Consider the following 13,886-nt stretch of genomic DNA (forward strand, 5'->3'; position numbering starts at 1 on the left):
TTTTTTTTTTTTTGCGGTACGCGGGCCTCTCACTGTCGTGGCCTCTCCCGTTGCGGAGCACAGGCTCCGGACGCGCAGGCTCAGCGGCCACGGCTCACAGGCCCAGCCGCTCCACGGCATGTGGGATCCTCCCGGACCGGGGCACGAACCCCTGTCCCCTGCATCGGCAGGCGGACTCCCAACCACTGCGCCACCAGGGAAGCCCCGGGGCTCACTTTAAATGCCGCCTCCTCTGAGAGGCCCCCTCTGACGCCCTAACTCCGTGGCTCCATCTCTGTATCTATTATATCGGGTTTATTTTCTTAACACACAGCACTCTTTTCTATTTGCTTTTGTTTGCTGGGGCGGGGGGGTATTACCTGCCTCTCCTCTAGATTGAAAGTTACATGTAGGCAGGAACCCTGTATGTTTTGGTCACCACCATATTCCCAGTGTCTGGCACAGAGCCTGGCACACAGCAGGTCCTCAAAAATTATATGCAGAATGGATGAATGAATGAATTGGCATCTCACGGGTATTTTAGCTGTTTAGAGCCCCTATCTACAGCCCGGTTTGTCTCTTGGGGATTCACCTGGGCCTAGGTCCCCTCCCTGGAGCTCAGATGACCTCATCTCCTTGGGAGGGGAATGGGCAGTAACGACTCCAGGTGGAGTGGTGAGCTCAGCCGGGACATCGGGGACAGATGCCATTGGAAGTGAACATCCTTGTGGTTACAACCTGGGGTGCTGGAGTCAGCAAGGTTCCAATTCCTACAACTCATTCATCCTTACCGGTGGTGTTGTTTTCTTTAGAAAAATCACGTCACCTGTCTGAGCCTTAGCTTCCTTACCTGTGAGACAGATCTAGAAACATCTATTCATGGGGTTCTTATAAATATTAAAACAAGACAGTGACAGCAAAGCACCAAGAGGCATGATGGCTGTGGAGCCAAAGCTGACGCCCCACGGCAGCATCATAAAGGGTGAAACCCACAAAGCCTGGCACGGCCAGGTGGGCCTATTACAGTCTATCTTCTGAGCTGGAGTCACGCCATCAACTGATGAGATCATTGCTATTTGTTAGCTCAAAATGATGGAATTTTCTGTTCGATGACCCACAGAGGGCATCTGCCCCCTTTTTGGGGGGGGAAAGCTGACTCTGAGAACAACAAAAAGGCTCGATCAACTCCGTCAGCAAGAGGTCTAGAAGCTGAAGCTGGAAGCCAGGCCTCCCCTGCTGTGGGCACCCATGGAAACCCTGCTTGTCCCAGGAGCCACCTTCGTGGTGGGCTCAGCAAGATGCGGGCCACTCACCTGCAGGCTGAGGCCCCGGGAAGAGAAGGCGGGGATGCAGCAGGCCAGGATTGGGCACCAGAATGGGGCTTTGCTCTTCTTGTCCTCATCCGGACACAGCCAGCCCGGCTGGTTCTCCTCCCCTGCGGCAAGAGGAAGGAGGTGGGAGGAGCTGGTCAGAGAGCGAGGACCAAGAGGACTTCCTGAAAGCCCAGGAAGCCACCGCGGGCCCCAGAGGCCTGGCCCGCATGCCCCACGGACCCAGCCAGCCGCTCCCCCAGCCCCACACCTGCCCAGTGAGATGAAATCCAGCCTCACTCTACGGTCACAGCCATGGGTCCCAGGCTGGGAGTCGGGAAACCTAAGGCTTCAGTCCCAGCTCGCCCACCTTCTCACTGAGCAGCCTTGTGCAAATCCGCCCAACTCTGAGCCTCGATTTCTTCATCTATGAAATAGGGACGATGAAGATGCCTTCATCCTGCAGTTGCTGTGAGGATCCAGTGAAATAGCACATGTGACAGGGTTTCAAAAGGCATTAAGACACTGGGCACGGTCCAGGCCCCTGCTACCTTGACCTTATCTTCTAGAGGCGGGAGGCGGCCAAAAACAAGCAGGCGGACAAGAAGCTTTTGCCTTGTGACAGCGCAGCCATGACACTTTTATACCTGTGATGATGATGGTCAAGAGGAAGACTCTCTCTCCTGCTCCCTTTAAGACCTACCCTGAAACCTAGGAGGTCACCTGCCTCCAGGTCCCCCAGGCGAGCTGGCATCGAAGCCCCTGGCAGCCTGTTAGAAGTGCACGTGCTGGGCTTTCCTGGTGGCGCAATGGTTAAGAAGCCGCCTGCCGGTGCAGGGGACACGGGTTGGAGCCCTGATCCGAGAAGGCCCCACATGCCGTGGAGCTACTAAGCCCACGCACCACAACTACTGAGCCTGCGCTCCAGAGTCCACGAGCCACAACTACTGAAACCCGCACGCCTAGAGCCCGTGCTCCGCAACAAGCGAAGCCACCGCAACGAGAAGCCCGCGCACCGCAACGAAGAGTAGCCCCCGCTCGCCGCAACTAGAGAAAGCCTGCGCACAGCAGCAGACCCAATGCAGCCAAAAATAAATAAATTTATAAATTAAAAAAAAAAAAAAAAAGGAAGTGCACATGCTGCTCAGGCCCAAGCCAAGCCTGGACCCTGGACCCTCACCTGGAGACTGCTGCGCTCAAGTGCATCTGCTCAGCCACATTCTCTGTGGAGTCTCCTTCACATGGGTCTAGGCTCCCTCACACGCCACCACCTCCAAGAAGTCCTCCCTGACCACCCTGGCTACAATGGCCCCCTTCTCTCAGAAACCACACTAAACACCCTGTCTTATTTCCCATACAGCTTTCACAATCAAAAATCATGTTTTCTGTTTCCTTGCTTACGGTCTGTCTCTATATGTCTGTAGAATGTAAGGTCAAAACAGTAGGGATCTGGGTTGTCTTGTCCGCCACTATCTCTCTGGCACCCAGCACGCTGCCCACACATAGTAAGTGCTCAGCGAACATGGGTTGAAAGAATGAACGAGTGAGCAAGTGAGTAAACCACCATCTCTCCTGAGGAACTCTCCCTGCTAAGAAACCCATATTCTTTATACTCCATCTGATGCCTGCCCTCCGGGGATCCCATGACGGCAGGGGCAGGGCGCAGCTCAGACACGCCCAGTATGTGTCCAGGCGTCAGGCACACTGAGTGCTTTACATATGCTCACTGGCTGGTTTTCACAATGACCAAGCACAGTCAGAATAACGATTTTCACCTTACAGATGATGAGACTGACAATTAAGTAAGTAAGTCACGTGCACGGCTAGACGGCAAAACCCACATGTGGACCTAGGTCTGTCTGACTGACAGGCTGAGTTCTTTGCACTAAACCAGGCAATCTTCCAGCAATCAGACCCCCAGTGACACCCCTGGGCATGAATGACCCTGGACATGGTGACACTAGACAATGAGGAGGTACTCTGCCCCGAAGAGCCAGAGGCACTGGACAGGGCACCCCAGGTGAGAGGGGCCACTTAACGCAATGACGTCAAGATGAGGGGTGCCTAGAGCTTTGGAGATGGGAGGAGAGGTCACCAATCAAAGGGTCCAACAGCAGCCTTCCCCCCCACCACCACACACATCTACTCAGCTACAAGGAGGGAGGGTCAGCTCAGCCCAAGGGTGCCCCGCCGCCACATGGGGACCTCCTGACCAGTCTTTCTGTGCTCACTACTGCCCCCTACAGTTGGTCCTCCCCACAGCAGCCAGAGCCATCCTGCTAAACTTCCCCTGGACCTCGTTGTTCCCCTGCTTAAAAATGCCTACTGAGTCCCCGACCAGTTGGAATAAAATCCAAATTCTTCCACAAGAGCTGCAAGGACCCTCCTTCCCTCTCAGCCTCATCCCTCGGCTGCAGGCTCCACCATGCTACGCTTTCCTCAGCAACTTAAACGGGACGAGCCCGGAAAGCTCCCTCTGCCTGGAAGGCTGCACTCAGCTCTCTCCAGGGCTGGCTCTGCTCCTCTGCGAGGCTTAGGTTACGCCTCCACCTTCTCGGAAAGGCCTTAACTCACCATCATCCCATCCCCCACCTCCATCACTTTCTGTCTCAGCCCCTATTGGTGTGTGTAATGGCCCTGACCACAATTTCCAGCTCTTTTACTGGCTTGTCTCTTTTTTCCTCCGTGTGTGTGTGTGCGCCCGCGCGTGCGCGAGTGCACATGTATATGTGCGTGCGTGTGCACATGTGAGTGTTTCATCGTGCTTGTGTGCCCAGAGGCTCCCCTACAACGCCCACGTTCCATGACGGCTGAAACCTTCCACACCGTCTCCTTCCGTACCCTCCAAACCCCTCACATGGCGCTGGACACACAGCAGACCACCAACACCCTTGTGTGGCATGAACACAGTCTCTTCCTGGAGCCTCATTTTCCAGATTTGTCAAATCGGAATGATGGCCACCAAGAGCAGTCACCACCCCCAACCCCCGGCCAGCACAGAGCAACACTGCAGAAATATGGTCAACTGTGGGTGGGGGGAACAGGAGGAACCAATCCAAGGGTACGAAGCTTTGCTTTTACAAGGTGAGTGAATCCTAGAGATTATCTGTACAACCTATAGCTAACAATTCTGTATGACGTGCTTAAAGATTGGCTAAGAGGATAGATCTGACGTTAAGTGGGCTTATCACACACAGAAAAAATAACAATAATAAGGAAGAGGGCAGGAGGGAGCTTTTCAGAGCGTGGGTTTGTTTATGGCATAGACTGTGGCGATGGAGTGCACAGGGGTATGCTTACCTCCAAAGCCATCAAGCTGTATTCTTGAAATATGGATAGCTCTTTGTATGTCAATCACACCGCAATAAAGGGGCTTTAAAAATGCCGTTTAGGTCTGCGTGTAGGTCACAGCAGAAAGGAGCCGGAATGCGGGGGCAGGTGCGGAGGCTCTTTGAGAAGATGAAGACATCCGCAAATGTCAGAAATTATTTTGTGAACAGCTGGCTCCGCAGAGGCTCCGGTGCCTGCCCCACCCCCTCAAGCAGTGGAGGCGCGGGACAGGGAGCTCACTCCCTAAACGGGCCAGAGGCATCCCTGGTGTCAGGCCCTCTGCCCCACTGAGCCCTGGAGACAGAGTCGCATGAAACCTGGGTCCTGCCGCCGAGGAGAGGCCATCAAGGAAAGTACAACGATGGCACGGGATGGGCATCACCGAAACAGAACGGCTGTGCGCGCCGCACTTCACAGTTTACAAAGCTCTGTCCCGCAAGTCATCCCACAGCCACCAGGGGCAGTCGGAGTTCCCATCCCCGTCTACACTGGGGAAACGGAGGTCGGGGAGTCAAAGACAGGGTCCAGGAGCCAAGCAACTAACCTCTGCGGCACCTTGCACAGTGCCCGCGGCACGGCCGTGACAGCCGAGACAAGCCCACCCGCCCTAGGGGACACCACTTCTCCTTGGCAGGAGCTCACATCGCAGCCACCGCGCTGCCTCTTGGACAAGGCTCCGGGCAGTGAACAAAGATGATTGAGATTGGAGAGTCTGGCCCTGCTCTCAAAGAGCTTACAGTCACACAGACCCTCGCCTCCCCAGGGGTAGGAGCCCGAGAGAGCAGTCAAGCCCACCTGCTCGCCTGGAGCTCAGCGGGTGGAGATAAGCCCCCGTGCCCGCCCGTCACCACGTCGCCCCGAGCTCATCCCTCTCCTCCCGCCACGCACACACAGCCCATCAAGTCCTGACAATTTATCACTATACGTTCCTTTAATGATCTGACCTTCTGGTTTCAGATGGTGCCTTCCCTGCCTGCGACTGGGAACGTTAAAAGAAACTGGAGTTGTTGTTCCCCATCTGCCACTGCCATTGTTCCCCTCACAAAACTAGAGCGGCTGAGACCACGTTAGAAGGCTGTTACCACTGGAAATTGAAAGCCCGCTTGGGATAAGTGACGTTAAGCACAGGCACCAGGGGCAAAGCTGCGATTTCCAACTGACGTTAAGTGGGGGCTTATTTAGCCTCCAGCTCTGTTTGCCAGCACCCACCAAACTCGAGAGTACTCCAGGGGGCAGTGGGAGCAGCTCCAGGGCCGGAGCCCACGTCCCCGCTCGCTCCCCCCACCCCCTGAGCCCTCAGGACCACCCGCCGGCTGCAGGAAGCCGACTCTGCCAGAAGGGCCCTGCGGGGTACAGAGCTGGACACTTAACCTCTCCTAGCCTGGGGCCTCGTCTGGAAAATGGGGGAAATAATTCCAACCATTTGGAGTTGTTGTGAGCACTGGAAAGACTATATTTAGTACCTAGTGTACACCAGGCACTCAAGGAATAGTACCCGTTATGACCACCGTCCTCACGGTTGAAAAGCTGCCGCTTACTGTGCCTGAGGTCAGACCACCCACCGCCGCTGGGCTGAGCCCACCACCTGCGCTGGCCCTGCCCTGCTTCTCCCGCCCCGCCTGCCTCCCAAACGCCTCCTGAGTCCCAGCATCACGCCCTTCCTGCCACTGCTGCCCCGGCGGACAGTCTGGACTGCCCTTCTCTTCCTTCTTAAATCCAAGGCCCCTCTCACGCTTCCCAGCACCACGGAGATGCTACTGGCCATGGCCACAGACATGCTGGGACCTCAGCACGCATCTTATCCTGCAGAGAGAGACGCTGGGGTCCAGGGAGGCCAGGCAGTGGCCGTGGTCACCCAGCTGGGGTAAAACCCAAGTCGGGCTCCTGGGCCAGTACCCTCGGTCCCCCTCCTGGAGGGCAGACCTACCACTTCCGGCCAAGGGCTTGGGCAGGTCCCTGGCTCTGGGACGGTTGAGGGCTAATGGAGATGAGAGATGAGGGTTGGAACACGTTCGGCGGCACGCAGCCTGGGCCACGCTCAGGACTCCGCAACCAGATCCGTCATAAGGTGGCACGTCAGTGTTACTGTGAGGAATGAAGGCTGGAAAACTAACCAAGCCACAGGCAGTGGGGAGAGCCAGCCAGGCCACGCCCAGCGAGGACCTGTCCCTGGGAGCGTGGGATTAGCCTGGGGCCTGCCCAGCCCAGGTCCTCCAGGGGTGGGAACCAGGAGGGCCATGGGGGGAGGGGCTGCAGGGGTCCCTGGGCCAGGGATGCAGCACTTAGAGCTGTAAGGGTTGTGGGGGGGACACGGGAAGGGAGAGCTGGAAGCCCCAATCTCCCCTTTCCCCACCCCCACCCTTGGAGCCTCCTATCTGCATCTCTTTTCTGGAGCCTTAATGAACAGAGACTAATTGGCAGAGAGAGGGGGAGGGCATCCTGGCACATGACTAAATGTCATGTGACCCCAGGCCAGTCACTTCCCCACTGTGAGATGCAGACACCCCTTTCCTAGGAGCTTCTCCGGTCTGCCAGGCGCCTTCAGGCACCATCTCCCCATATGCTCACAAGATACCCTATGAATAGCCCCATTTTCTGATGGAGAATCCAAGGCATGCAGAGGTGAAATCGTTTGCCCAAGATCTCGGAGCTGGCAAGCGGCAGAACCGGGAACTGAATCCACGCTGTCTGGCCCCATTTCATGCAGTGCTAAGATCCCGAAATGCAACAGGGAAAAGGCCCGTGGAACTCTAGGCCAAGTTACTGAGGAAGCCTGCCCTTCTCAGGCCGCACAGCACAGCAGTGGCCACACTGGGATGTAAACTGGGTCCCCAGATTCCCCAGGACCCCTGCCCTTCCAAGGGACAGAACTGGCCCCGCCCTCTCGGATGCCAGGCACCCCCAACTCCAGCCCTCTCTTTCCCAATCTTTAGTGGATTATGATCTCAGCACGCTGGAGTCAGGGAGAGAGAAAGACGCAGAAAAAAAAAAATGAAAAGAATAACATCCTTTGTGCATATATGTTTTTAACGGTTCTATTTCTAACGGGCCTATTTCTAATGGACTTATATTGTTTTCCTCGGCACCAGGCACTGAAGATAAAAAAAAACTGGCAAAATAGAAGAAACAGATTATTCAAGCCCCAGGGGAACCCAGGCATTCAAATAAGATTTCAAATGACTCTCTTTCGATTAAAACTTTTGCTGCAGTGAAACCATGGGGAGATAAGGCAGCCGAGTGTCTTCACAGGCCGCCAAGAACAGAGATGCTCACATCTGTAGGCTCCCCTCCCACCAGCGCCAAGGCCCACTCGGCAAAGCGTCTGGGCTTCAAACGGGAGATGCACCTGCCTTTAGCGGGTGTACAAACAGGGCTCGGGAGCTTGCCCTGGACGCACTGCTCCACAGGAAGGGGACAGAGCGGAGCGGGTGGCCCAAGGCCCAGCAGGAAGGCCACCTTAACCTTTCCTCGGCTGGAATCTCCGAAGCCCTCTGCCAGGGCCGGGGCAGCCTCTACCTAAAACCCTTCCTCCACCCTCCGCAGGCCTCCTGGTCGCCCAGAAGCATCCAGCGGAGGGTTGTGCGATGTCAACACCCGATCCAAGAAGGGGCTGGCTGAGCAGAAGGCTCTGATGCCGGCTCCTCCAAAGCCACAACCTCTTCCCCGTTTCCCTCCCCAGTCTCCGCATGCCTCTCTCCGAGGAGCAGCCAGAACGATCCACTTAAATAGAAATCAGTTCACACCGTTGTCCAGTTCTCTCAGCTCTGCAACCCACAGCCCCATGCGTCAAGAAAGAGCTCCACGCACCTCACCCTGGCTTTCTGGAAAACCTGCTCCCCACTTCCACCTGTTTCCCCCCACACCCCACCATTCACCAACTCTGGCTACCTCAGGACCTTTGCACTTGCTGTTCCAAAGCCTGGATCGCTTTACCCAGACCTCTGCACAGCTTCAGACGTCACCTCCTCAGAGGCCCTCCTTGACAGCAGTCCCGGCCCCCAGGCTCGGTGTCAGTCACGCATCCAGCTCTACCCCCTCACAGCACCAACCCCTCCCTGTGGATTTGTTCCTCATGTAAATCTCTGCCTGCCCCTCATAAACTGTAAGTTCCTTGAGAACAGGGACCTTTCTGTTTTTGTCATTGTTCTTTTCCCCTATGCCTAAAATTACTGTAGAGATTCAATAAATAGTTTTTTTGTTTTGTTTTGCTTTTTTGCGGTATGCGGGCCTCTCACTGTTGCGGCCTCTCCCGTTGTGGAGCACAGGCTCCGGACGCGCAGGCTCAGCGGCCATGGCTCACGGGCCCAGCCGCTTCGCGGCATGTGGGATCTTCCCGGACCGGGGCATGAACCCATGTCCCCTGCATCGGCAGGCGGACTCTCAACCACTGCGCCACCAGGGAAGCCCAATAAATAGCTTTTTAATTGATGAAAGCCATTGACGAAGGTCCTGACTCCTTTCCAGAAATGTTTTAAAATCTATCAGAAATACATATTTATCTAGATAAAGATCACGCCAGAAATAAAAACAAACAAAACCCAGAAATCACTGCTATTGACTGGAATCGGCAAATGGGAATTCTAGTAGGTCACAGCAAATAACGGTCCTGATCGGCAAGAAACTAGGCCTTTTGCCAATTCAAAAAAAGCACAAAGTAATTATAATTTAATGAATGTGGTTTGGCAGACAGAAGCCCACTAACTTGAGGAAGCAGAATGGACAGGGGTTGAGAGTGGGCTCTGGGAGCCGACTGCCCAGGTTCTGAACTCCTCCCTGCTGTGTGACCTCAGGCAAGCCACTGCACCTCTCTGGGCCTCAGAATCCTCAGCTGTACAAAGGGATTCACAACAGACTTTCCTCGTAGAGTTATTGTGAACGTGAAATGAAAGAGATGTATGTAAAATGCTCAGAAAAATGCTTGCCACACAGGAAGCACTCTATAAATATTATTTATCTGTACTATTATTAGGGGGTGCATAGGAGAAAAGAATTATAAAGAGGCCTTTGTTTGAGAATCATTTAGTCTAACCTGCATCATTCTTTATGTAACAGTTTTATTGAGATATAATTCAGCTACCATAAAACCCACCCCTTTAAAGAGTACATCTCACTGGTTTCTAGTATATTCGCAGACTTGGGCAACCATCTCCACTATCTAATCTGAGAACATTTTCATCACTCTCACCAAAAAAAAAACTTTAGTGGTGACTCTCCATTCCCTCCTCCTTCCAGGCCCCTGGCAACTACTAATTTACTTTCTGTCAACTCCCACCATTTTACAGATGGGGAAACTGAGGCTCAGAGAGGGGAAGTGACGTGTCCAAGGTCACGAAGCAGAGCCTCTGGCCCCAGTTGTTTCTCCGCTGCACCATCTCCCTCCACTCAGAAGCCTCCCCGCCCCCCAAGACTGGATGATGCCCTCTGACTCACATATACACTCCCCAGACCTCCCCTCTCCACACTCCTGACCCCCGGGGCTTTACTCACGGAGTCCGATCTTGGCCAAGTGCAACCTGTTGACCCAGGAGATCTTGCTCAGGGGGTTGGGGGTGATGAAGACCACCATGAAGCTGATGGGGCGGCCGGACCTGCGGTGAGAGGGCAGGAGCATGAGTGCTAGAACGGGGCCTGGCTCACCCGGGAGGTACGCAGCTCTTCCCTCCAACCACCAGCCCTGGAGATAGAGCAAGGTCTGTGCAGAGAACCAAAGCATGGCCAGAGAGGCCAGTGGCCTGGCAAAGCCTCAGTCCCCTGGGGGAGGACTCCCTCCACCCACCACAGCCCCGGGGAGGGGGCAGGTAACTCCCCCGAGCGACCAGGCCGTGGCCCCCAGCCCAGCCCAGGCACCCCAGCGTGGGTGCCTAGCAAGGCCACGGGGGGTCTGGCCCTCTGCAGGCTGTGACTCGAGAGGCCCTCCAGGGCCCCACCTGGTCAGGGCTCCACAGGCCTCGTCAGACACCTGCACACGCCTGACCCGGAGCCTCTGACTCAGGCCTGTTCCCAGCACCTGGCACAGGGCACTTTCTTGGTAAATGTCTCCTGAATGGACACATGAATGAATGAAAAAATGAATGAATGGCAGTATGTACAGGCTTGGGGTGGCCAGAGGTCACTGTTGTCACCACACTGTCATCTCACCTTAGAGCAGCGGAAGCCCCTTCATTGTTCTCCGGGGCCCATGTCCCCGCTGTGAGCCATCCCAGCCCCCGGGAGGTGGACAGGAAGGTGAGGCAGGGGCGCAGAGAAGGGGAGAGAGCCGCTCCGCAGGCCACTGTGAGCCACTGTGCGAGGGCACCCAGAAGGTTCCAGGCTGCTGACCCTCAGACTCCAGTCCTGGGCCTCGCATCCTGGCTCCCGGACCTGCCTCAGACCACAGCGCCCCAGTCTCCCCTTCCCTGCAGCCACTGTGCTTGTAACACTGTCCCTGCCCAACCGAGAGGTCAAAACCTGGGCTCTGAGCCCCTCACTGCTCCAGCCTAGGCTTTGGAGTCAGACTCCTCAGAACCCAGCTCTGCCACCTACTTCTGAGCCTCGCCTCCCTCCTCTGTAGAGCGGGGATCAGACAGATCGCCTTCCCCATCTCTGCATCAATTCCACAAACATCAGCTGTGGGTCGACCGAGCGTGAGCTCCTGCGGGAGCATTTGTGGGGAGGCTGGATCCGTGAGAGCGGACCCAGGGCCTGGCCCCAGGGGACTGCACAGTCTACCAACCGCTGGCGGGGTGTCCCAGTAGCCTAACGGAGGACAGGCTCACCCCAGGTACAGATAGGTCGTTCGTTCATTCATTCATTCATTTGACCACGAGCACCTGCTCTGTGTCAAATGCTTTGCCGGGCACGGCCCACGATGCGTGTACGCCCACGCCCACCCCCGCAGTGCTGGCAAGCAGGCTGGTCCCGACGCCCCTCTCCAAGGCCCCCCTTCCTCTCACTTGTCGGGTTTCCCGGGAAGCAGGAGCCTGAGGCGGCACTTGTTGGCCGAGTGGATCTCCTCCTCCTTCACCCGCATAAGCCTCTGCAGGGCCAGGCACCAGTCTTGAGCCACGGTCATGTTCAGGTTCTAGGGTCAAGGAGGCCAAGGAGGTCACCATACAGCCCTCTGGCTCCCCGAAAGCCACTCCAGATCCCACAGCAGTCGGGGCCCCAAGGGGAGAGGAGCCGAGGGTCAGTGCGGGAGCTCGACCTGGGCGGCTCACTCAGCCACAAGCGGTGGGGGGATGCCGACTCCCCGGGCTCCAGGCCTTGGTTCAGACCTTCCCCCCTCCATGGCACCCCTCCTTTGAGAGGGACACACCCTCCCAGCGAGCTTCCTCTCCAGCCTGGGACGAGGCTCGGGAAGGAGCTGCAGGACAGACCAGACACTGAGCAGAGAACGGAAAAAAAAAAAAAAAAAAGTGCCCATAGCCGGGCCCTGCTCAACTCGAACCAGAGCTTCAACCCGAACCGGAGGCCGCCCACCAGACTTCCAGGTAGCAACAGGAGCTTCAGACAGCACCGCTGCTAGTGGGAGCCCAGAGGCCAGGGCACATCGGGGGACCGGGCAGGAGAGGAGCCCACCCACACTTTCCTGCCGAGGCCGGTGCTGGGTACCTGGTAGGTGCCGTGCAGCGTGCTGACAAGGAGGGTGATCTGCTCCACCACAGCCAGGTCCTTCTGCAGGTCCTGCAGCTCCTGGAAGAGGCGCGGGGGCCCGAGGTACACCTTATCTGGGCAGAGAGAGACCCTACTCAGCCTCAGGGGTGGGGAAGGCACCACCAAGGGCCCAAGCAGGTACGCACTGCAAAAAAGAAGAGCTGTCGCCCTGCAGATGTGGCACTAGAGATACAGAAGGAAATGTACCAGGCTCTTGTCTACTAGTGGGGACAAATCCAATCACGGGTAAAGTCTAGCGCCTAGGATCTGGGCCACTCTCAGTCTATACAAAGGGTCACAGGAGACCAGAAGACTGAGAACCAACTGTGCCCATGAGAGGCGAGGAGACTTCACAGGCCCAGGAGAGCCGTGGCACTGCCAAAAAAGGAAAACCGCAGGTGCAAAGGCACTGTGGCATAAGGAAGCCCAGGAACAGTAAGTTGTTCAAAGATGTACTAAGAACCTACTATATGGCAGGTTCTAGTCTACATGTTGGAGAGACAGCTGCAAATGAGACAGACAGGGTCCCTGTTCTTGTGGAGCTTATGACCTGGTCAGGGTCAGGGAGGAGTCAATTAACAACTGCAGATGGTGGGAGGTACTGGGGAGAAAGATATCGGGGTGATAGGACAGAGATGGGATGGGGGCTGAGGGTGCCCTGATCTCTGGTGATGATACAAATGCAGTGTCGGGGACGTGGAGGGAGGGCAGCAAGAGACAGAGCGGGAGGGCCCAGCAGGACTGGATGGGGAGGTCCCTGAATGCCAGGCTAGGGAATTCGGGCTGTGTCCTCTACACCATGGTTACTCAAGCTGAGATCTTACAGAATCCCAGCGAGGGGCGGAGGCATGTAATTTGGATTTGCATCGAGATGATTCTCTAAAAATCAGATGCACATCTTCAGTCACCTGGATACAATGGCTTTAAAGCCACAGGCTGCTGCATGGTACCAGGGCTTCCGTGGACTTTGGTACCACGTGATGGTCACCAGGTAATAAACACAGAGCAAGGTGGGCGTGGGCGGTAAGAGATACGCTCACACCAAACCAGGGGCAAAGAAGGGCTCTGCAGCGCCCCCAACGGCATGAGCTGGTGGGAAATGGAGATCACCGTGAGGCACTCTGGGGTACAGGTGCAGAGAACTCAAAAGAACCTGCCCCACAAGAGGACCACGTCTATGTTGAGAGCAGTTTGGTGCCAACAAGACAACATCAGCCATCACATTAAATTAATGCTGTTCCTTGAGTTTTATTATTTTGTAGCATCATTTTTATTCCACTTGTGATTCTATTTTGGTTTTATGGTTGTTCAAGGGATATAAGCATAAGGAGTTCATTATACCTAGTCTTATACTTGCACATATTTGAATAACAATATAATAAAAAACCATCCAAGGCCACCTGGGGTTCAACAAGGATTTCTTTTTTCCTCTCTCAAGGGGGCCTGGCAGCCTAGTGCTCTACTTTGAGAAATGTGGCCACAGATACCACAGTGGCTGAAGGAGCGCTGCCAGAGCAAGAGCCCGAAGGGTGGGGGGAGAGTGGAGTGGAGCCAGGGCTAAAGGCACCGCTGAGGGGGGCAGATGGGCCGGGAGCCCCTCCCAGGGGGCTTCTGTGAACAGAGAGCCAGGAACAC

At 55.8% G+C, this 13,886-nt stretch overlaps 1 protein-coding gene across 13 annotated transcripts in view; it reads right to left on the minus strand.

Moving 5' to 3' along the window:
• The window catches only part of ARHGEF10L (Rho guanine nucleotide exchange factor 10 like), a 159,808-nt gene that overhangs the window by 44,398 nt on the left and 101,524 nt on the right, over window positions 1–13,886 (minus strand). For all 13 annotated transcript variants that reach the window (XR_003433416.1, XM_027109987.1, XM_027109989.1 and 10 more), the window contains 4 exons: window positions 12,210–12,325; window positions 11,552–11,679; window positions 10,107–10,207; window positions 1,293–1,414 (listed from right to left, as the gene is read on the minus strand). Coding sequence is in view for 12 of the 13 variants with exons in the window: in XM_027109987.1 (XP_026965788.1) it covers window positions 1,293–1,414; window positions 10,107–10,207; window positions 11,552–11,679; window positions 12,210–12,325 (467 nt within the window). In the remaining variant the exon portion in view is untranslated. The remainder of the gene's footprint in view (window positions 1–1,292; window positions 1,415–10,106; window positions 10,208–11,551; window positions 11,680–12,209; window positions 12,326–13,886) is intronic.

The sequence above is a fragment of the Aethalodelphis obliquidens genome, unplaced genomic scaffold, assembly GCF_003676395.1.
Source record: "Aethalodelphis obliquidens isolate GAN/ISIS:26980383/991018 unplaced genomic scaffold, ASM367639v1 scaffold9, whole genome shotgun sequence".
In the NCBI taxonomy this organism is placed as follows: Eukaryota; Metazoa; Chordata; class Mammalia; order Artiodactyla; family Delphinidae; genus Aethalodelphis; species Aethalodelphis obliquidens.